At 42.2% G+C, this 22,925-nt stretch overlaps 1 protein-coding gene across 1 annotated transcript; it reads left to right on the top strand.

Annotated features, from left to right (window-relative positions):
* The first annotated feature begins 1,021 nt into the window (after window positions 1-1,021).
* On the top strand, window positions 1,022-21,688 carry LOC148897902 (protogenin B-like). Its single transcript, XM_088995970.1, has 19 exons — window positions 1,022-1,162; window positions 1,880-2,179; window positions 4,445-4,589; window positions 4,699-4,832; window positions 4,911-5,207; window positions 5,312-5,471; window positions 5,545-5,792; window positions 6,757-6,921; window positions 7,163-7,468; window positions 9,772-9,957; window positions 12,004-12,099; window positions 12,173-12,359; window positions 12,460-12,587; window positions 13,642-13,812; window positions 18,540-18,720; window positions 19,048-19,173; window positions 19,260-19,386; window positions 19,468-19,575; window positions 19,660-21,688. Exons 1-19 carry the CDS (start codon window positions 1,105-1,107, stop codon window positions 20,029-20,031), a joined length of 3,495 nt encoding a protein of 1,164 aa, XP_088852096.1. The 5' UTR covers window positions 1,022-1,104; the 3' UTR covers window positions 20,032-21,688.
* The last annotated feature ends 1,237 nt before the right edge of the window (window positions 21,689-22,925 follow it).

The raw sequence follows: 22,925 nt of genomic DNA, 5'->3' as shown, positions 1-22,925 counted from the left end.
TGAAACGAAAGTAACGAAACGCGGAAAGTAAAGCCTCTACCGGAAGTGACAACAAACCAATGTAATGAATGTCAAGAAAATAAAAGCACAGCCATCTGGTGGTCAACTATGGGATAGCAGTTATAAACAAATGTCTCAGCAGCATTTACACAGGAATTAACCAGCGTTTGGTGGTTGTCTGGCAATATAGCCAGCCGGTTAGCAAGTAACCTGGAGTTTGATGGCGATTGGCAAGTAACGTTCAGATGCATTACCGCCACCTATAGGTAAAGTGTGTGAACTAGCTTTTCAGTGAAACGACTTCTCCGAACACACGCACTTTCACACACTCTGACACACGCGCGCGCGCACACTCACACGCGCACACGCACGCGCGCGCGCCCGAACACGCACACACACACGCACTCTCATACACACGCGCGCGCACGCAAACACACAAATACAACTTTGCAACGAAAATCTAAATAAATAACATCGCTTTCGCTTTAATTTGAGGATGTAGTATGGATTGGAGGCACTGAACTGTACTTCAAAATAAAATACGGAATACAGTACTGTATCTCAAAAACCCAATATGCGAGGGGGAAGTAAAATCAGTGCACAGTGTACAAAATAAAATTTGGACGTGGCACCGAGGCCATATTTTGCTTTTGCCCTTTGATACATTAAAATCTCCATATCTTTATCATGATCGCAGTGGGATAAAACTCTACCGAGAGATGTTTGTAATTTTTGGGTCGTTTAATCTATTCCCACAAAAGGTGCAAAACATCAGAAATAGTTTTTTGAAATGTAAAATCAGTGCTATTTCTTCTTCTTCTTCTTTTCCTTTCGGCTTTTCCCTTCAAGGGGTCGCCACAGCAAATCAGTGTCCTCCATATTTCTATATTACTATAATTGAATTAATAACGTTGTGTTCTACGCATGCGTGACGAGAGTAAACCGGAGGGTGGGGGCCGCCCCAAACACACAGTTTGGGGGCGGCCTGTGATTACTGCCGGACTTGCTCTGCTTGGCGTGATTTAGTGATTGGAGGACCTCCAAACCATACGCAGGAACGTGGGGGTTCGCTTTCGGGCGAAAATGAGACTGCACTGTGGATAAATGGCGAAGTTTAAGATTAAACACTTGCTGTTTTTGGTTTACTTTCTGCACTCACCAAGTAAGTGTCTTGTTGCTTGATAGTTGTGTCCATCCTTGTTGACGTGACGTGATTTTGAATGCGAGTTAGCTAAAATAACTTGCTTTTGTTTATGTCAATATTTCACATCAGTATTCTATGCCACTCTTATATCAGCCTAACATTATTATCCACAAAAGTTATCTTACTTTGTTTCTTTGTTTGCTACCTTTATTCTTTGACTGAGGTATTGTGCATTTATCATTATTTTGGTAATACACAACACACAATGAAATATTGTGCCATATTTTCACACTGGCAACAGCATAATGAATAGTGTGGTGCAGGATCACATCACAAGAAAATTATTTGCATTACTTTTTATGTTTTCTTTGAAATGAAACTAGGACTCGTAATGTTTATCTGAATTAATGTTCTCCATGCTATTACTTGGGTCATTATACTTGATACCTTACGTACCCTGTGTGGACGTATTTATTGTGGTGTATGATCATACATATCCACGGTGTGTTTATATATATATATATATATATATATATATATATATATATATATATATACATACACACACACGCGCACACACACACACACACACACACACACACACACACACACACACACACACACACACACACACACACACACACACACACACACACACACACACACACACACACAAGTCCTTGTAATGATTCAGCATGACCAATCTGTCCCTAATATTGCCTTCTTCCCCTCCAGGTGTTCTATGTTTCAGTGAGTTGTCATTTATCACTGAGCCCAGTGATGTGACAGTTTTACCAAAGGATCCTGCTGTCTTAGACTGCCAGGCGCACGGACAACCTCCAGTCGCCATCAAGTGGCTGAAAAATGGTGTTCACTTGGCACAAAGTGAACACATCCAGCTTTTACCAAATGGCTCCTTGTACATCCCAAAGATAAAGCATACAAAGGAGGAGTCAGATGAAGGATTCTATCAGTGCCTCTCCAAAAACAAATTTGGAGCCATACTTAGCCAAAGATCACGCCTGACTATTGCAAGTAAGTATTAGCCTCTTAAAAACTGCATTGAGAGTAGCATGAGACAATAGTCAGTTTATGGTGTTAGCATGACAAGTATGTGGGTTATAACCTGGAGATGGCAAGCAGATGCACAGTATCGCTCCCTTTTTGTTTTACCAATATTGACGTAAAGCCCCCTAAAAGTTTAGTTGTTCGAATTGGTCAGGCCGAATAAGGTCTCTTTGAGGTTTATATTGTTTTAATATGAACAAAATATAGATGTGACTCCAAAGTCTAAATACACCCCCCCTCACACACACACACACACACACACACACACACACACACACACACACACACACACACACACAATTACCCTGAGCTTTCGTTTGGTCAGTGGCATTGCAATGTCCCCATAGGCTGTGGCTCTGTAATCGCTGAATGGTCCGCTACACAGAGGAATCTCTGAAAGGCCGTTTGCCTTTTCGGCTTTGTTTGGAGTACCCCTGACCACCCCAGAAGAAAAGATTAGGTTTTGAGGGCATTTGTTTGTGCACATATCAGTGGCTAGGACAGCTGTGTCTGTTCAATGGGCCTGATCTACCGTGGATGTTGTTCCATTTGTCTGTGGGGGCATATCCCTAGCAAATATCATGCAAAATAGAATTTTTAATATACTGATGTTGACATTGAACAGTTTAGGGTAACTTTCAACACCAATATTTTGTCAGGTTTACCAACACAAATTGAGAGAAAAAACTGAGAAGATAAACCTGTAAGTTCCAGTATATTGCATTTCCTATGCTGGTGTGTTTATAATTGTTGTCTCTTAAGAGAATTGGTACCCAAATAATAATTCCCAAAAAATAAAAAAGACCACATAAAACCCCCCAAAAGACAAGTTTGGTTCTAGTGTCCAGTCTTTTGTGAGAGAAGGGGTCAAAGGCTTTGGGCATCTGTAGGCGTTGATTTCGAGGATGGGGCCCCTTCGCCGCTTGCCTTCTGTCCAGAGGTCCTGGGATTCAGAGGTCAGCAGAGAGGGACTTTGTGATGTCACATGGCTGCTGCGACTGGGCTGGTCTGCTGTGTTCGCTCCCAGGACACGATCCCTTTCACTGGATTGACCCCGGTGTTGCCCTGTCAGGCAGACGCCTTTTGTTCCATGTGGGACACTTTCTCTTGTGAATGAACATACCACAGTGAGCGATTACGGTCTTCTAAAACCATTCAAGGAGTCTCTTTGCTCGCGGTCGTTCATCCTGATCAACGCTTTCATCATAATTCCTGATAGGCTGTCAAAATGTTAAAATAGCCACATTTTCTGTTCTAGCAAGTGATGTGACACAGGAAAACCTTTTTGTTACAAATTAATCATGATATATAAGGTTCAGTTTCTACTAGATTTGATAACACATTTGTATCACAACTTTTGGCCAATTGTTTTATAAGCTCAGGTTATGTAATTATAAACCTCAAGTTGTGTAATTAAATACAATATTTTTAAGAAAAAAAACAATGTAAACATATTGTACTCAGACCCAATTCAGCTGATCCTCCACATGTCTCAAAACATGCCCGTCCGTCTTTCTATGTGCATGACAGATGAGATTAAGTAGTACTTGACAAGGTTCCTTTTGAATTTGGTGTTCCCCAAATTTTAGATTCCATTGTTGAAATTCAGTGGGGGAAAAGGGGCATTGATTTTCCTTAACATGATATTGACTTGATTATTGTGTACGGGGGGGAGGGAGGGTTATCACCATAATGAGTTAAGGTCATTGTGATATTTTAAAGAGGGCCCTTCACATAGATGTGGATTGATTGGGAGTTGTGTGTTTGTTAGAGTTTATGTAAATGCCTCACATGGAGTGTATTGACCGCACAATAAAAATTCGGGCTAACCCATCCCACATTTACACAAAATGTTTCTGTACTTCAATATTTTATGTAGAAGCTGTACTAAAAGACTCACAAAGTTAACCCTGAATTGAGGACCATGTGTACGACTTTATCCATACTTTTGTATAATTACTATATTAATGATTTTTTTTCTCCAAATGCTACTTCAAATGATCAGTTTTTATCCGCAGCAAAGCAACTTCTCATGTTATTCTTCTATTGATCCTTGTCAGCATATCAACTCAGAGCTCATCTGTGCAAAAGCAAAATTGTGATTTTGTTTAATTATCACAGTGATGAGATTGTTAGCTAGAAACAATTGTTATCCATCAAAGTCTATTCTGCCTAATATGAAAGTATACATCATTTTTTGGGTGTTGATTTGACTTTTCTATTTCTATTCAGGTATTTCAGAATTTTTGTTCCAGCCATTGCCTATGGAGGTGACCGCGGGCTCGGTGGCCCGATTCTCATGTGCAGTCACATCCAGACCCCCTGCCACCATCACCTGGGAGTTTAACCAAAGCACACTGCCGCCACAAACAGACCGGTACTTGTAATTGACCTTGAGTCATTTCACATGCAATCATACATCATAGTGCATTAAACACTGTTCTGTCCCGCTAATTTGACCTAAGTGCTCATTTGTTTATGTGCAGGATTACAGTCTTACCCAATGGAGTCCTCCAGATCCACAACGTACAGATGAAGGATGCCGGGCAGTACCGATGTGTTGCGACTAACATCGGAAGTCGACAGAAGAGTCGAGAGGCAAAGCTGACTGTCAATCAAGGTGAAGAGACTACACTAATTTGTTTAAATCATTGTTCATGGCCAATGTGTTGATTTTTTATTGTATTTTTTTCAAAAGGTGTGGCAGCTAAAACCCGCCAGAGGCCCAAAATCATAGCCGGACCTCAGAACTTGACTGTTTCTCTGCACCAAAACGTGGTGCTAGAGTGCTTAGCCACTGGCAACCCCGGGCCCATCATTTCATGGAGCCGCGCCGATAGTAAACCTATCGACGTATACAAAGCCAAAGTGTTGGGCAATGGCAACCTGGTTATCACCGACGTCAATTCTAAGCACAGTGGAGTCTACTTCTGTAGGGCCACCACCCCTGGAACTCGCAATTACACCATAGCTGCTGCCAACCTCACTGTCCAAGGTATACTCAATCATATTGCAATCTTATGATTTGGTTTTCTGGGTACAAATAAGATACAAGATGTTTGTGGAACCTAACCTATTTTTGGTAAATCACTGTTTCAGTGCCGCCAGCTATTGTTGAAAGGCCTGAGAGCCAGACCCGCCCGAGAGCCGGCACTGCCCGATTTATTTGCCAAGCCGAAGGCATCCCCCCACCCCGCATTAGCTGGCTAAAGAACGGTGAAGGGGTTCATTTAAATGGGCGAATTAAGATGTACAACAGGTATTACAAACAGATGTATTACAGAAATTGGCTCAAGGGTTTCAGCCTTGTATTGATTTTTTTTCTTCCACAGTAAATTGGTGATTACCCAGATAATCCCGGAGGACGATGCCATCTATCAGTGCATAGCAGAGAGTGAAGAAGGTTCTGTGCTGTCTTTAGCTCGCCTTATTGTAGTTATGTCAGAGGACAGGCCCAGCGCTCCCAGGAACATCCATGCCGAGACCATCTCAAGCTCGGCTATTTTGCTGGCGTGGGAGAGACCGCTCTATAATGCCGACAGAGTCATCGCCTACTCTATCCATTATATGAAGGCCGAAGGTGAGACCATGTAAAGTTGTGTTGTTCCTCTATCTGAGAATAATGCTCAAGTTGACAAGTCCAGTGTTTTTTTCCTCTATAAGCTTTGAGAAGTGAGAGGGTCTCTGACATGCACCCGATGTTATCATATCGGGTGCATGTCTGTTCTGTAAAGATAAAAGTGAAATGGCATGCAATTGTGAAGCTGTGGGCACCATCAATCGGAAATGTTGGACAATTCCAGTTATGCCTTTTAACTTATTGAATTACATCAGGAAGCGCTTGATTCAGCAGATGTTGTTTCAAATGCGAATTCAACAAATCCGATTATGACTTGGGGATTCCCCCCTGTACTTTAAATACTGTTTGTAAACGATGGAAAAAAATCATCCATTGCTTCGTCTCCCCTTTGGATGCATTTAGTAATCTCTTTTGGATCTTGTATTCACTGATATGCTTTGGAGCAACGCTCCAATAATTTGCCAAGTGCCCCCCCAATCTGCGAGACCTCTTTGTACCACATGTAACCTCGCGCTGCCTATTTCCCATTGAATGGACCTACAACTGCGCCGTATTAAGATACCATATTCGGTGCGAGTAATGACAACATTTTAATTGGAGAAATTTACACTTCACAGCAGCAAAGTTATGAAAGGAAGAGGAAAGGAAAGAAAGAAGTAGAACAACAAAATACAGGAGCTGCTGGAAAGCCAGCCACTCTCACGGCACCATCTTGAAGTTAAAAAACAAAAAAGACTAAATAACAAATAATATGACAACACAAAGACACAGAGTCATTCATTCTTCAGCACTGGCTGTACCCTCTTTGTGACATGACGCAGTTCTAGATGAAAGAGGAGAGGATCAATTTTGTGTATTCTCTATCATTAACCTCCAGCCTTTTTTCCCCAAGCATTCAACTTTTAATGTTTATTTGTCTTGCAATTAACAAACCTAATCCGCTCACCGATTCAATGCTTGCCAGGTCTGAACAACGAAGAATACCAAGTTGTGATTGGCAACGACACAACCAGCTACATTATCGATGACCTTGAGTCGGCTAGGAATTACAGCTTCTACATCGTGGCTTACATGCCAATGGGGGCCAGTCGTATGTCTGATCAAGTCAGTCAACACACCCTGGAGGATGGTGAGCGTTCAAACTCCTAGCATTCCTCGCGATAAATCACCCTGACAGTTTAGTTAAGGCAAATGTATATCCTGTGTCTCCGGAGCACCTTTTGCTAGGCAATAAGGAACAGGCATTTTGTCATTTACCATTACTTTTACTCTTTTTTTGCTCTTCAAAAGTCCATTTTGTATTTGTATGAAATACAAATAGGACTGTTTACAGTGTGAGTCCGTTCATATAGTTCCATCCTATTTTTAAGTGCCTCTCCGTACACCCGAACTGCGTTTGATGAGCCACAACTCAACGGATATCCAGGTGAGCTGGCAGCAGCTTCCCTCAAAAGTGAGCCGCGGCCGTGTGTCAGCGTACAGGCTGTCGTACCGCACGGCTGCAGACAGCACCATCATCTCTGTGGAGCTGCCTCAGAACAGCACCGAATATCTCCTGGAAAGCCTTCAGCCGGACACCATCTACTTGCTCCGCATGGCTGCAGCCACCCGCATGGGTTGGTGCGAGCCCTCCGCGTGGACATCCCATCGCACGCCGAAGACTTCCAGTCTCAAAGGTAAATAACCAAGTGATGGGGGAGGGGGGGGGGGGGTCACAGTTATCATGCCTGTTTTCAATTCCTCTCTACTCCCAATACAGTGATACCTCGGTTTACGAACCCTTCGGCTTACGAACTTCTCGGTTTACGAATGTTAAATTTATGAAAATTTTACCTTGGCATACAAACTTTTTTTCGGGATACACACGGAGCGCCACAATGAGTGATGTCGTTCGCGAACGAGCCCATTCACCTAACAACAAAATGGCAGCCGACTGTTTTTGTCCTCTATTCCCGCCCCCAGTCTTCGGTGAAAGCCACGTGATTGATCAAGAACGCAGCAGTGAGGGGGTAGGGGTTTACAGACAGAAAGAGACAGAGAGAGAGAGTGAACACATTGATAGAAAACAGTGAAATTTGGACTCGTTTCAACTTTGATAGGTCAAAGGCAGTGTAGACTGCAAGGTTAAAATATCCCATCAGTCAGGCTCCACAAATAACCCGCACAAGCCATCTGTGCACCTGATGCAAAAAGCTATCAACCCAGCTAAACAGAACACAATTGATGAGGAACTAGGTAAAATGATCACAGAGAAAGCACCTACAAGGGATCATTCCTCAAGATGGTGAAAGAAGAAGGCTACGTTCCTCATCAAGTGTTTAATGCTGATGAAACTGGCCACTCCATTCAATCAAGCCATCAATGACCATCACAAAGGTAAATAAAACCACTTTTTTTATACAGTACAGTTTATTTATTTAATTATAACACCATATCACATTTATTATACATGAAATAAGGTGTATTTTGTGGAGTTTTAAGGCTTAGAAAATTAGAAAGTAGAAAATGTTGCTATATGGGGACCTGGGAACAGATTATTCTCATTTTAATGGTTTCCTATGGGAAATTAATTTTTGAGATAAACACTTTTCGCCTTACACACTCTGTCTGGGAACAAGTTAAGTTCGTAAGCCAAGGTATCACTGTATACCCGATTCGGTTGTTCGTGATCGTTTCAGGCCTTGACGGAGCTTACTAATGAGCACATGGTTTAATCAAGTGTGTTGAAGTAGCGAGATTTCTGAAACAAGCAGGATATGGCTCTCGGGGAACCAGGGTCCCCTACCGCTGGGTTAGAGGTTAATGATTGTGCAGAACAAGCTCACAATCTCTTTTCTAGTTCATCCAAAAGGTGTTTGATGGGATTGAGGTCAAAGGTCATTCCAAATCCACATCTTTGTGGAGCTAACTACTGACTCATGTTGCAACAGAAAAAGGCCTTTCTTAAAATATTCCCACAAAGTTGCATTGTCTGGGGAAATGCTCCCTAACTAAATTACCGGTAGAATTGGTGTTAGAAGTTCTTTGTCAATATTTTTTTGTGATGTTTTGTTAACTCAGTCACTACCAGACGATGTGCAAAAATGTGTCAACTCCTGTGCCAGGGTTTTTGTCATTGTCACTCGAATTCCAGGACCCACTGAATATTGAGTTTTAGGACTACATAAACATTCAATGCAGTGTAAGAAACCTAATACTCTCTTCTTTCATCAGAAAAAGAGTTAATTCCTAAATTATCTGTCTGGAGTTATACGAGTTTGAAATGAGGGCGTCTGTCCAAAATACAATGCAACACATATTGGTTTATATAGCACTTTAACAACAGCTGAAGCTGGAACAAAGTGCTAACATGGAAAAAAGGGAAATGTTGCCCCCTTGTGGAAGGTAAAAACATTGCCAGAGGCCAGCGCTTTATCGGTACCCCCACAAGAGAGAACTAAACCCGAAAAAAATTGGGAATTGGGCTCCATGTCATATTTTCAATTCCACAATAAATTTCGGGGATGGCAGTGAAGGATTTAATCCCATCTTTTTTGGGGGTCCTTCTTCAGGGCCATCTTATGTCTAAAGTTTGTTCTTATAGCTTTGTCCTGTAGCTTTTGTGTTGGTTACTCTGGAACCTTTGGCCTGCGTTGTCAGTGAAGTCAGGGCGGCCTCAGTCACGGGTCATAAAGAGAGGCCCTCTGGCGTCTGTGTTCGGCTGTGGGGGGTGGCCTCTTTTCACATCCTGCTCTCTTCTGCCCAGTTTGGTTTTTCCATTATGACCTTGTATACGTTTGTGTTGATCAAGTGCCCACCGGTGCTACACGAAGCCACTTTCCTCTCATATTTGTAAAATGTGGTTTATGATCATGCTGCCTTGCAGTTGTTGCCTGTACTCCAAACGTCCCGTTCCTTTGGTGTGGTTCAAAGCTTTCTTTGTGATCTTCCAGCAGTGAATGTGTATTGATCTCACGGCTTCCCTCTGTGGGTCTTTCAGTGCCCTCAGCCCCTATTCTCCAACTTCAACCACTGAACTGCACTTCCATTGTGGCGCGCTGGCAACCCGCCCCGGAGACAGAGGCTGTCCTCGGCTATCGCCTGCGTTACCATGAGGAAAGCCATCCAGAACAACCCGTCATCCAGCTGCAGGCTCAGACCTATTCCTACATCATAAGCGGGCTTGGTAAGCATGAACGACGATACTCGTGATACCATTAGCATATGTCTGCCGTGTGCTTTATTCACCCTCAGTTGGCCGTTGGTTGCTGCATTTGCATTTGTACCCGCAACACAGATCAATGTGAACTGACCGCTCCAGTGTACTTGCAATATTGAGTGGGATCAGGCTCCTAGGTTAGAGGTCATTGTCCAGATGTCCCTCCCAACACCGTTTCCCATCAACCGACTTGCATAATTACCCCTGCCTATTGTGTTGAGCTCAGGGTCAGACCTGCCTAACCAGATTTTGGGCACCTCCCCCTTTTTAGCTGGACCGTGATACGCACACAAGATACCCTTGGGATTGGTCAAAACTGGACAGGACTACTGACCTTGAGCCATGAGACAGCAGTCTTAGATTAGTACCCTGCCCCCACGGCCTTTTCGTGCTGTGCATGTTTAAAACCTCCAAAAATCTATATGAAACAGCTGAGTAATACTGATTAAAGTTTCCTTTTGACTGATTTGAGTTTCCTGTGAATCACCCCTCTTTTTGTTTTATATGCTTAAATGGGACAGACTGATATTTATTTCTCCCCTTCTGAAATGGAAACATCCTAGAACTCAATCTAATGTGCACCACTCTTGCTTTTGAGCTACGCTTTCTCCAAGTTGTAGACCTCAACAAGGAAGAGTATGAAAGGCGGACACAAAAGGGGCCCCTCTCCGTTCCTAAAGTCCTGCGCCCAGATTCCGTCTGTTCTATCTTGGCCTGACCCGGTGACCCGAGTCAAACCCCCCACCCCAGATCCCATGGGGCTCGGCTCCCAGCAGCTGAAGTCGACCCTGCGGCCCAACCCCCACAACAGACCTGGACACCCGCCTTCCATGGTCAATACCCAAAAGCTGACCTTTCACACTAGAAAGCATAAAACTAATCTTAACACATGCTAAAATGTCCTGATTGTGAAGCCCAGGCAACGGGAGCTGGATAGAATCCAAGGGATCATGCAACAATATTTAATTATATATGTGGGATTTGCTTAACTCATTCACTGCCATACATGAATTGGTGGTGGTGATGGCGGTTTTGGATCCCAAAAAAGCAGGCAGGAAGGAGCAGCAGGTTGTATTTGAGAAATTGTATTAAAATAAAGTCAAGAAGAACAAAATCTAAAACATCAAAATCATCTGAACGGAAAAATACAAAGTATCAAAGAAAACCAAGAGTAAAAGTCGGCCAAGATTAAACAAACTTGACAGGGTGCAGAAAACCCATGCACAGCATACATACAATGCACTGCACAATGCAATGACCCGACACCGAATGGTCGTGCCGGGAGTCCTTTTGACTGCCACTGATTGGAACGACCAACACCTGCGCAGCTGCAGGCAGGGCCGACAGCGCCACCCGTTGGTGGCCAACCAGATCATGACACTAAAATTCAAGATTCTGTGGGTCCTGGAATTTGCGTGACAATGATAAAAACCCTGGCACTGGAGTGGACACATGTTTGCACGTTTGGCAGTGAATGAGTTAATTTCATTTTTAGTTTTTAATTTTCATATTTTGAATTGTAGGCAAGTGTGACTCTTGATCATACAAGCATATTTTTGTCTCTTTCTTATGCTCTTGTTAGATGGCAACAAATAACACTAGGGAACAATTTGGAGAGAAAAAATCTGCCGACTTAGAATTTTAGAGTGATTAAAACTAAAATTCTCATACTGGTTCTAATATTGCAGTCAGCATGTCATGTTTTTTTCTTCCACAGTTTGCCATCCACAAAGCAAAATTGTAATGATTACATGCCAACTTGCTCGTGCAGTTAAAATTGAGACAGGGCGATGGGGTGTGTAATTCTCAAGAACTCAGTACTATCAATATGCGCCATTTCAAAGCTAGCGTGGTAGGAACGCTGATTAATTCTGACTTTTGTCTTAACCTTGCAACCATGAACATATTTTTGTAAGTTTTAATTTTATGCTATATGTTTGCCTCCAGTTTGAGTTGTGTATGATAATCATTTGGGCCCACTGGCTAAAATTAAATATGTTGATTGTCTTTCAGATCCTAGGCGAAGATATCGTATCAGGATCCTGGCTCTGAGTCAAGCTGGAGACGGCTATGAGACAGACCAAGCCATCAGTACCCCGGGATGCGTCTGTGAGTCCATGTCTGGTTTGAAATGTCATTTGCTTTATTTTTATACTCATGCTATTTCTTTGGCTTTATAAAGCTGCCAGAGACCAAATGGCATCCTACCCGCCATCTCCAGATCGTGTGACTGTCTTGTCCAGCAATTCCTCTGAAGTGTCTTTACGTTGGAACCGTCCTAATTTCCCTTCTGGAAAGGCCGTCAGCTATACCATCCGCTACACGATTGTGGGAACGCACAATGCCTCTGCCGTTCGCTACCTCCAAACGTAAGATAGCATTCGTGCCTCGTGGTGTGTTACGGCGTGTTTGCTGAGGATCATAAATTGTTCTCCGTTTGGAGTTAACAATGTTGTTTCTCTTCCGCAGCACCAAACAGAATATGACAGTGCAAAATTTAGATCCAAATACTCGCTATGAGTTTGTGGTACGCCTTCATGTGGATCAAATGTCAAGTCCTTGGAGCCAAGTGGTGTGCCATCGTACAAAATCAGCAGGTGATCAATTTGCTATCCAAATACACTAGCTATGGGCAAACTATGGCCCGCAGGCCACATACGGCCTGTTAGGCTTTTTAATCCGGCCCGCCGAACTTGTCCAAATTATAGTAAAAACAGTGTCTGAAACTCATGACAAAAACTTAGCGGACAACAGAGCAGACAACTCTGAAAAGTTGCCTGCCCGGCCATCAAGCTGCCTGCCCCATTTTTCACAATTTGAAACACAATAAGACAACTAATCACACAAAAAAATATTGGCGCAAAGTATCCTTTTTTTTTTAGAATTAATAATGTACCTACCACAAATGCTACCTTGATTAATTTACGGTAAATATCCCTGGTTGAAGATTTTGCTCCAGTCGTCATTTGTCGTCATGGTGCACAATGCAGTGTTTGCGTTGCGTTGTCTGCTACAAGCCACTAAGCGCCTTTCATAACTCTCAAGCACACTTTACAGTCACGGTATAATGTACATTTACGTTTTGTAGCGTCACAGATTTTGTTAGCTTCTTTTGAATCTTTCTTCTGGGCTGAGGTTCTGTGCATCTATTGAAAATGATATGCAAATGCACGACCTTTTAACGCTCGGGAAAGTCAGAAGCACGAAGCAGGCTTCTGATTGGCTGCCGTGGCGAGTATGCAAATTTCAACTGCAGGTAGCCTATGTCTGTGTGCTTGGCAACGATACACGTGGCGAGTTTGTAGAGCGCGGTCAGGACAATCCATCCATGATTTTGTGGAGTTTAACACAATTATTTAGCTTGAGTATTTCGTTGTGTAATAATATGTTTTGAATGTTGAAAGTGATGCCATTTTTCAATCAATGTTGATTTGTTTAACTTTGCACCTTCGATTGAAACTTATTAAAAACAGACACAAATTTTAGAACCCATTGTGGCCCACGAGTGAAAAAGTTTGCCCACCCCTAAAATACACTGTTGATTGGCTTTTTCTTTCATTAATATTTATAATGTACACAGGAGCTTTTTTATATAATGCCTCAATTATTTTTTTATGTACATGTAATTATTGATTGTTGCTTTATTCGCAGCCCCCAGACGACCACCCACGGGAGTGAGACTAACTCTGATTGAGGACGACACAGCATTGGTATCCTGGAAGGAGCCCACAGAGCCTAATGTGATGGTTACACACTATACTATACTCTATGCTTCCCAAGCATCCTGCATGGCTGGACGCTGGCAAATAATTCAAAGAGAGGGTGAGTATCTCAGCACAGACACATTTCTACAGCATGAGACATCCAATATTTTCCGGTGTATAAGGCGCACCGGAGTATACGCACCCCTATTGAATGGTGTATTTTCAAACTTTCTCCATATATAAAGTGCACCTTCAATGAATGAAAAAGTTTTTCCAAATACACACTTGGCAACTACTCCGGCGTTGCTGTATTGAGTACAGTTTTCATGATCCCATTCCGGTTTACTGTTTATTAATGAAAATTATGGTTTCCAATAAAATCAATAAGTCAAAAATAGTCATAATAATAATAATAATAATAATAATAATAATAATACATTTTATTTCAAGCGCCTTTCAAAACACCCAAGGACACTTTACAATAAAAACAATAAAACAAAGCACATAACAATAAAACCATAAGTAAAATGATACATAATAAAATAGCAGATAGAACTAGACATTGAAAGCAATTTTAAACAAATGGGTTTTGAGGTGAGCCTTGAAAATAGGGAGGGAGTCAATATTACAGATGTTTGGTGGAAGTGAATTCCAGAGTTTGGGAGCAGAGCGGCTGAAAGCTCTGCATCCCATCGTGGTGAGACGGGCAGAGGGCATCTGAGGGACCGAGAGGGAACATTTGAAGCAGGTCAGAAAGATAGGGAGGGGCAAGGTTATGGATGGCTTTGAATGTAAACAGAAGTATTTTGAATTGGATACTATGTTTAACAGGTAGCCAGTGGAGTTGCTGGAGGACAGGGGTGATGTGGTGAAAGGAGGGGGTTCTAGTGATGATCCGGGCTGAAGAATTTTGAACGAGTTGGAGTTTATGGAGAAATTTCTGATTGATACCGAAGAGAAGTGCGTTGCAATAATCGATGCGGGAGGTGACAAGACTGTGGATAAGGATAGCAGCGGAGTGAGGGGTGAGCGAGGGACGGAGACAGTGAATATTACGGAGGTGGAAATAAGCAGACCGAGTTATGTTATTTATATGGGAGTGAAAAGATAGTGAGCTATCGAGGATGACACCCAGGCTCTTGACCTGATGGGAGGGGGACACGGTTGAACTGTCAATGGTGAGACAGAAACTGTTTTGGTACCGATAAGGAGAAGTTCAGTTTTTTTCACTGTTAAGCTTGAGAAAGTTATGGGAAAGCCAGGATTTAATTTCTGAGAGGCAAAGTGAGAGGGATGAAGGTGGAAGAGAGGCGTCGGGTTTGCTGGAGAGGTAGAGTTGGATGTCATCCGCGAAGCAGTGAAAGTGAATGCCAAACTTACGGAAAATATTGCCAAGAGGAAGTAGGTAGATAATAAAGAGAAGTGGCCCCAGGACAGACCCTTGAGGCACACCAGAGGACGCAGGAGAGGACCGTGAGGTGAACGAGTTGATTTGGATGAATTGTGAGCGATCAGAGAGATAGGAATGAAACCAGCGGAGTGGGGTGTGGGTGATGCCTAGGGTGGAAAGTCTGTCGAGCAGGATAGGGTGGGAAATGGTGTCAAAAACTGAGGTCAGGTCGAGAAGGATGAGGATGGAGAGTGAACCGGCATCGGCTGCCATAAAAAGATCATTCGTGATTTTTATGAGAGCCGATTCAGTACTGTGGCGGGGGCGGAAACCAGACTGGAATTGTTCGTACAGGTTATTGTGAGTGAGGTGTGAGTGAAGCTGGGACACAACTGTCTTTTCAAGAATTTTGGCGATGAATGGGAGGTGGGAAATTGGACGTAAGTTATTGAAATTGTTTGGGTCTGAGGCAGGTTTTTTCAGGATTGGAGTGACAGCTGCGGTTTTGAGTGGGATAGGAACAATTCCAGTTGATAATGAGGAGTGAATAATGGTAGAAATAAATGGGAGAAGAGAGGGTAGGCAGGACTTGATAAGGATAGTAGGGAGGGGGTCGAGTTGACAGGAGGAGTTCTTGGATTTGGTGATAATGTCTGAGATTATAGAGGAATGGGGGAGTTCAAAGGCAGAAAGTAGTTGGGAAGGAGTCGAAAGGCTGGGAGAGGGGGGGGGGGGACAGAGGACCCGAGGTGCTGATGGATTTTGTTGATCTTTTCACTAAAAAACATAAGCAGAGTGTTGCATGCCTCAGAGGAATAGAAGTGTGAGGGGAGAGAGATAGGAGGTTGTGTGATTTTGTGATAGAGGGAAAAGAGGACCCGTGAGTTTGCAGGATTAGAGTCAATGTGTCCTGAGTAATATTGCGATTTTGCACGTGTGATAGAGTCCTTGTAATGGGTAAGGTGAGTTACGTACATGTCCTTGTGAGTAGTGAGCCCGGACTTCCTGTAAAGTCATTCAAGTTGGCGAGTTTTTGTCTTGATGGAGCGGAGATGGGCGGTGAACCAGAGTGCAGACCGGGTAAATTGGACAGACCGGGACTTTACAGGAGCAAGGGCGTTGAGGGTGTTCGTGAGGTCCGTGTTGTACCGGGAAACAAGTTCATCAGGGGATGAGTTGCAGTCCGGAGTCAGGGTGGCGATCATCTCAGCGAGGGTGGCAACGTTGATGTCCTTGATGTTGCGATATGTGATGACACTGGGGGGTTTGGGGAGAGAGAGGGTGATGGAAACCAGGAAATGGTCTGTTATAGGAAGTTCATTAGCTGTGCAATTCTTTGGGATAAGGCCAGACATGCAAATGAGGTCCAGGGTGTGGCCTTTTATGTGGGTGGAAAAGTCCGAGAATTGATGCAGACCAAAGCTGTCGAGTGAGGAGGTGAAGTCTTTAGTGAGGGGAAGAGTGGAATTGTCCATGTGGATGTTGAAGTCCCCGAGAATAATTACATTTGGTGACAGGGTGGAGAGGTGTGTGAGGACATCAGAGAATTCTTTTAGAAAGTCACAATGTGGTTTTGGTGCACGGTATACAGTGGCTATGATGGTGGGTGAGGGTCCAGAAATTTTACAAGCAAGGCATTCAAAAGATAGGATTTCCTGGAGTGAAACTTGGAGGATTTTCCAGTTCTTGCGGTAAATTATCGCGAGACCACCACCTCGGCCTGAGAGGCGGGGCTTACAAATGTAAACAAAGCCTGGCGGAGTCAGGAGCTCGGAGAAGTCTCCCGCCATTTGCCAAGTCTCATTTATACAAAAAAAGTCACGCTTACGGTCAATTAGAATGTCTTGGATAAGACACTCCTTTCCCGTATAATACCCAACGTTCATTCAAAACACGAGATCGCTATGTATCGTATCTAAATTTAGAACAGGCAATCGACATGGTGCCAGCTGTTAGCTTCCTTTAGATGAATTGCGCATGCGTGAGCAACGGGTCATTCCTGGAATCGAAAGTCAAAGAGTTTGCATCGTTTTAATCATTGTCTTGTAATGGCATCTGCCGGAGAAAAAGCAACAAAAAGTGTGAAATCTAAAAGAAAATTGCAATGCAAATGTAATATATACATATATAAAATTTTCCAAAATATAAGGCACACCACATTATAAAGCGCTACAGTAGAGGCTGAGTTTACGCACTACTTCAACAGGGGGAAATGTGTCATGATCTGGTTGGCGACCAACGTGTGGCGCTGTCGGCCCCACCTGCACCTGCACAGGTGCTGGTCGCCCGATCAGTGGCGGACTGCCACGTTCAGATTGGCGACCAACGGGTAGCGACGTCAGCCCTACCTGCAGCCTCGCAGGTTCTGGTCGTTTTAATCAGTGACACTTAAAAGGACTCCCGGCACGACCATCCGGTGTCGGTTCATTGTTTGTTGCATGCTTTGTCTGCAATCGCATGCATTGTATGCTGTGCGTGTGTTTGTTTAACCATGGCGGACTTTTACACTTGGTTTTCTTTTGATACTTTTTTCTGTTCAGATCATTTTGATGTTTTACATTTTGTTCCTGCTGACCTTTATTTTAATACAATTTGTCAAACAACCTCCTGCTCCCTCCTGCTTGCTTTTTTGGGATCCGCACCCGCCATCACCACCTCGCAAAACGTGACAAAATGGAGTCAGTGGCTACAGAAAGTAGTTGCAAGACCTGTTGTGACTAAATATTACTTCGCATCTAAGGCGCACCTGCATATAAGGCGCAGGGTCATCTTTTGACGAAAATTACGGCTTTTGGGTGGGCCTTATACACTGGAAAATACAGTATTTTGTACAATGTTTGACTGTACAATAACATTGATATGTCGTGAAACCAGCCATACAACGTACCTGGAAGTGAGGTTTGGTTTGCTCTCTTGTTCACTCTCCAATTGATGCAGACCAGTAACTTTTTTTGTTTTAATGTATTACCATGTTTTCCTGTGAATAAGGCGCACCAAAAGCATTGATTTTCTTCAAAAGATGACCCTGCACCTTACACGTGGATGCGCCTTAAATGTGAAGTAATATTGAGCCACAACAGGTCTTGCAACTACTGCCAGCAGTCACTGACTCTATTTCTCCCTGCAGAAGAAATAGTGCGTAACCCCAGTCAGTCTTCTGTCATGCCTTATGTGGTGTGCCTTATATTTGGAAAAAAATATGTTTACATTATATTTGGGAAAACCTTTTTCATTCATTGACGGTGCGTCGAATAGTCCGGTGTGCCTTTATATATGGAAAAAGTTTGAAAATACACCATTCATTGGGGGTGCGCCTTATACTTCGGTGCATCTTATACACCGAAAAATACGGTATTTAGAAGCTTGTATACTCCAGCTCGCTATCATCTGAGCCTTCCTCAACTCTCCATTTTTGTATTACGGTCCCTAATGTCACTGTCATCGCCCATTAACAGGAAGCCACACAATGGCTCTTCTGGAGAAGCTCGAACCAGGCAACGTCTACCTGGTGAAGATCTCTGCCTCCAACGAGGTGGGGGACGGGCCTTTCTCAGGTGTCGTCGAGCTGGCTATGAAACGTACAAATGTCCAACGCAACAAAAACGCCTGGCATTCGGATAGATTTCATCATACCGCAGGTGAGCATCATCAGTTTGTGATTGTGTGTTGTCGAAACAGTTGATTTCATGTGATTGAATTCTGAATTAATTACATAGATGTATAACTTCTGTTGAAATAAGAACTACTCCTTCTACAAGTGTTTATATTCAATGGTTCACTTTTGGTTATTTGAAATATGTGAACATTAAAATAAAAATGTGAAGTTTTATTGTTTTAATATCTGAAAATGATCAGATTCTACAATCACTTGTGACATTGCATCCAATGGCATTATCCTAGACTGTTATCTGTAATATTGTGTTAATTTTCAATTGTCGTTTACTGTTTTGTTGATTTTTTTTTTGTTTTCTCTGACGGTCTCTACCACATAGACCAGAAATCCATGACTGGAATCATTGTTGGAGTGAGCATTGCCTTGGCCTGTATTGTTATGTGTGCATTGATCCTCATCGGTAAAGGGAGACCAAGGTACCCACTCCATTTTTGTGTTTAAATTACAAAATGGTGATTTTCTCTCTCTAATTCGGATTTTTATCATGTACACTCTTCTGTAGAAAATCATCCAGCCATAAAGTTGTCGCCGTGCCGTCCAGTGAAGTTCATTCTTTGCATCGTGAGCGCCACGTCGAGAACGCTGAGGCTCTTCTACCAACGATGAATACCGACTTCATTGATGCCAAAGTGAGACGAGGAACAACAAAAAGCATTGAAATTTGCTATTATTTCAAAAGCACAAACATAATGTCCATTCATGTGTTTCAGGGTGGATCGAATATGGGAATAAATACCGCTGCTTCTGTCGTGCCCAAAAATCAAATCAAGAGGTGGCGTCTCTTCAACAACAATGTCAAAACACCAACAGAGATTGATGTAAGTACTGCGACGTTTCAGACTCATCACTTTTCGTCTTTCAATTTTTTATTTTATTTAAGATCGAATTGTTCTTGTCTGAAGGTTGAAGGAAGGGTCCATTTCTATGAGACTGGCAAAACCATTCTGCGGTATGCGGAGCATTTAGGCGCTGCGCCTCTGCCTTCGTCATCTCGTGAGATCATTTTCGGACTTTTTCCCACTGAGAGCTCGCAAAGCAGTGAGAGCAGCCACGGGACAGGAGACTCGGGACACTACTCCACCGAAGAAAGTAATGAAGAGATCAGCAATCCGGGGACCAACCACAACTCCAGACCAAAATCTTTTGAGCAACCTCATGATGCAATTGCAGCTGAGCCAAAATCATCTTTACAAGTTGAAAACGAGAAATACGTTTGCTACCATCTCTCAGCGCAGGACATCGCTCAGTCGCGCTGCATCTCACATGGCAGCTAGCACTCCATTTGTCATCCGGCTCCAAGAATGACCATTTCCACCTCGTTTGCTTCCTTGTTTGAGCCCTATGTTTATTTCCTGTGGCACAAAAGGACAGGAAGTCAGCTGCTGTGAAGGAGGAAATTAGCATTTTCTTTAGATCTACCTCAGGATTTGGTGTAAATGTTGTTTTTTTAACATTCTACCTGTTGGTCTTTGCGACATTTTCTGTCCTCAACCAAAGCTCACCTATGATGAATGTTTTAAAGAATGTGCAGTGACATTTTTGGACATATTTAATTATTGTTTCCACTGGAGCTTAATTGTCTACCTCAGTTTTTGTCTCTCCATGGCTACCTCCAAAACCTGTTAGAAACCACATCTTGTTCCAGTTTTAGTGGTTGAATAAGCTTTTTTTCCCCTGTCACTTGTCCTTCCACCCCATTGCTCACCAACATTTTTGTGTACTGTGACAGAAAAAAACATTAAGTGCATTAAATATTGTCAAAATATTTGTGTAGTATGAGATGCTGGACATTTTCAGTGCACTGAACTTAAAGCTTTAACATGGCCTTAATGCGGAAATGGCCTTGCATACTCGATCCAAAGAGAGGAATGTTTGTATCCAAAGACTTTGTCATAATAAGCAACCAAAAATATGGTTGATGTACATGAAAGGTGTCTTTGCCAAAAATACTGTTATGTGTCATTGATGTAAATTTCTCCAAATTGTGGTTTAAATGCTTTTCTCGGTGTGAACTTTAGTCTGGTGAAAGCTTTAGTGCAAGTCCCCGCGGCAGTGACGCCGATGCTATTATCCAAAGAGTTGTTTTCTTCCTCACTTGGGTGTGGCTTTTCATTCAGTTGATCTTCGGCAATATAAGGTAGACATGATCGATCCATCCTATGTGACTTGTCAGTGATAGAAAATGGCATTTTTTTTCCTTGGATGCACATCATTTCACGCTGAACTCCCCAAGCAACCGGACCCCATGTGATGTATTGGGAATTGTTATCAATGCTTCTGTGATATTGCTGTCCCGTTGCTGTGGATTTTGACTATCAAAATGAAAGCCCAATGTGTGTGAAGAGCAACATAATCCATTTTGATATCTTTGTAATACAAATTATCTTAACCAAAGAAGTTTTAAGTCTCTAATTTAGTGATTTTCTTTGGGTTCACTTACATAATTTGAATTTAAATACGCTATAATCAGTTTCGATTAGTAGAAAGGCTTTTACTCAGTTCTTAATTATTTTCTTGTACTTATCTGATTTTACCTGAATGAGGATTTGGTCGATTTTTTTTCTTTTAGATAGTCCTTTAAATATTTGGTAATTACATGCTCGATTTTCAGTGTTGTATTTGCCCAAGTTAACAAAGTTAACATTGCTGATTTTGTGCTCAGATTGTTTCTGTATTCATTATTATAACTGCAAACATTGATATGAATGCCACAGACAAATTTGCTGACTTGACTCAGGTGCCAAATGTAGATTTATAGTTAGTAGTCTTGATTGTCATTTTTAAATTATGTTTTCTCTGATTTCCATGCTTTTGAATACCAAAATACTTATTTTGCCCAAAGAGTGCAACAAAGTAAAGTATTTTATGGGGCGGAATGTTGTATCCGACTTTTTATACTCTCAACATTGTCGCAAATGAATGAGAAATAAAATTGTCCACGGAAAACCACCTTGCTGTTTCCTTGTCTACTTGAATGAGTTTGTAATTCTTTTGAGAGCAAAGTAAACGGCAACTTAAATTCATCATGATGGCCAAGAAAAGGTTCCTCAAACGTTATTCATTGTTACCAGTACTGCCCAAAGAATATAGCCCAATGTGTGTGAAGAGCAACATAATCCATTTTGATATCTGTGTAATTGGATTGGATATGCCTTTATTAGTCTCACAGTGGAGAAATTTACATTTCACAGCAGCAAAGTGATGAAAGGAATGAAAGTAGAAAAACAAAATACATGTGCTGTTGGAAAGGCAGCCACTCTCGCGGCGCCGTCTTGAAGTCAAAAGAACAAAAAAAAAAAACTAAATAACAAATAATATGACAGCATAGAGACAATATGACAAAACAAAGACACAGAGAGACATTCATTCTTCAGGACTTGCTGTACCCTCTTTGTGATGACATGAAGCAGTTCTAGATGAAAGAGGAGAGGATCAAAGCGTCTTTCCACCAGTGGATCGGGGACATCATGGTGGAATCTCTAATTTAGTGATTTTCTTTGGGTTCACTTACATAACTTGAATTTAAATATGCTATAATCGGTTTCGATTAGTAGAAAGGCTTTTACTCAGTTCTTAATTATTTTCTTGTACTTATCTGATTTTATCTGAATGAGGATTTGGTCGATTTTTTTCCTTTTAGATGGTCCTTTAAATATTTGGTATTTACATGCTCGATTTTCAGTGTTGTATTTGCCCAAGTTAACATTGCTGATTTTGTGCTCAGATTGTTTCTGTAGTCATTATTATAACTGCAAACATTGATATGAATGCCACAGACAAATTTGCTGACTTGACTCAGGTGCCAAATGTAGATTTATAGTTAGTCTTGATTGTCATTTTTAAATTTTGTCTTCTCTGATTTCCATGCTTACCAGTACTGCCCAAAGAATATAGATGGATATTATTCATGGTAATATTACATTATTAGTGTTTTGAATATAGTTTTAGAGTCACACATCTGTTGAGGTGTGATTCAAGCCAAACCAAAATTATTGTGAGCCTGTGATTCCAAAATCGACAAATTAAGTGCGCTTTCGTGATTGCTAATATTTCGGGACCGCTATTTTATGATCGTCAGTAAAGATTTTAATGTTGCTGTGCCGATTACCATTTTGTGTTTGGGAGCCTTTTCCTGAGCGAGTTGCTTGTTCTGTAGCCACAAAGGGAA

The sequence above is a fragment of the Hippocampus bargibanti genome, linkage group LG05 (assembly GCF_051943395.1).
Source record: "Hippocampus bargibanti isolate YZ-2025 linkage group LG05, ASM5194339v1, whole genome shotgun sequence".
Taxonomy (NCBI): Eukaryota; Metazoa; Chordata; class Actinopteri; order Syngnathiformes; family Syngnathidae; genus Hippocampus; species Hippocampus bargibanti.
This window is presented reverse-complemented; position numbering and strand designations above follow the sequence as displayed.

Bases quoted from the DNA above. Each gene is read 5' to 3' on its own strand.
- LOC148897902 (XM_088995970.1), top strand. From the start codon at position 1,105: ATGGCGAAGTTTAAGATTAAACACTTGCTGTTTTTGGTTTACTTTCTG. The intron at 9,958-12,003 runs GTAAGCATGAAC...ATTGTCTTTCAG, and splicing joins CTACATCATAAGCGGGCTTG to ATCCTAGGCGAAGATATCGT. The intron at 12,100-12,172 runs GTGAGTCCATGT...GGCTTTATAAAG, and splicing joins CAGTACCCCGGGATGCGTCT to CTGCCAGAGACCAAATGGCA.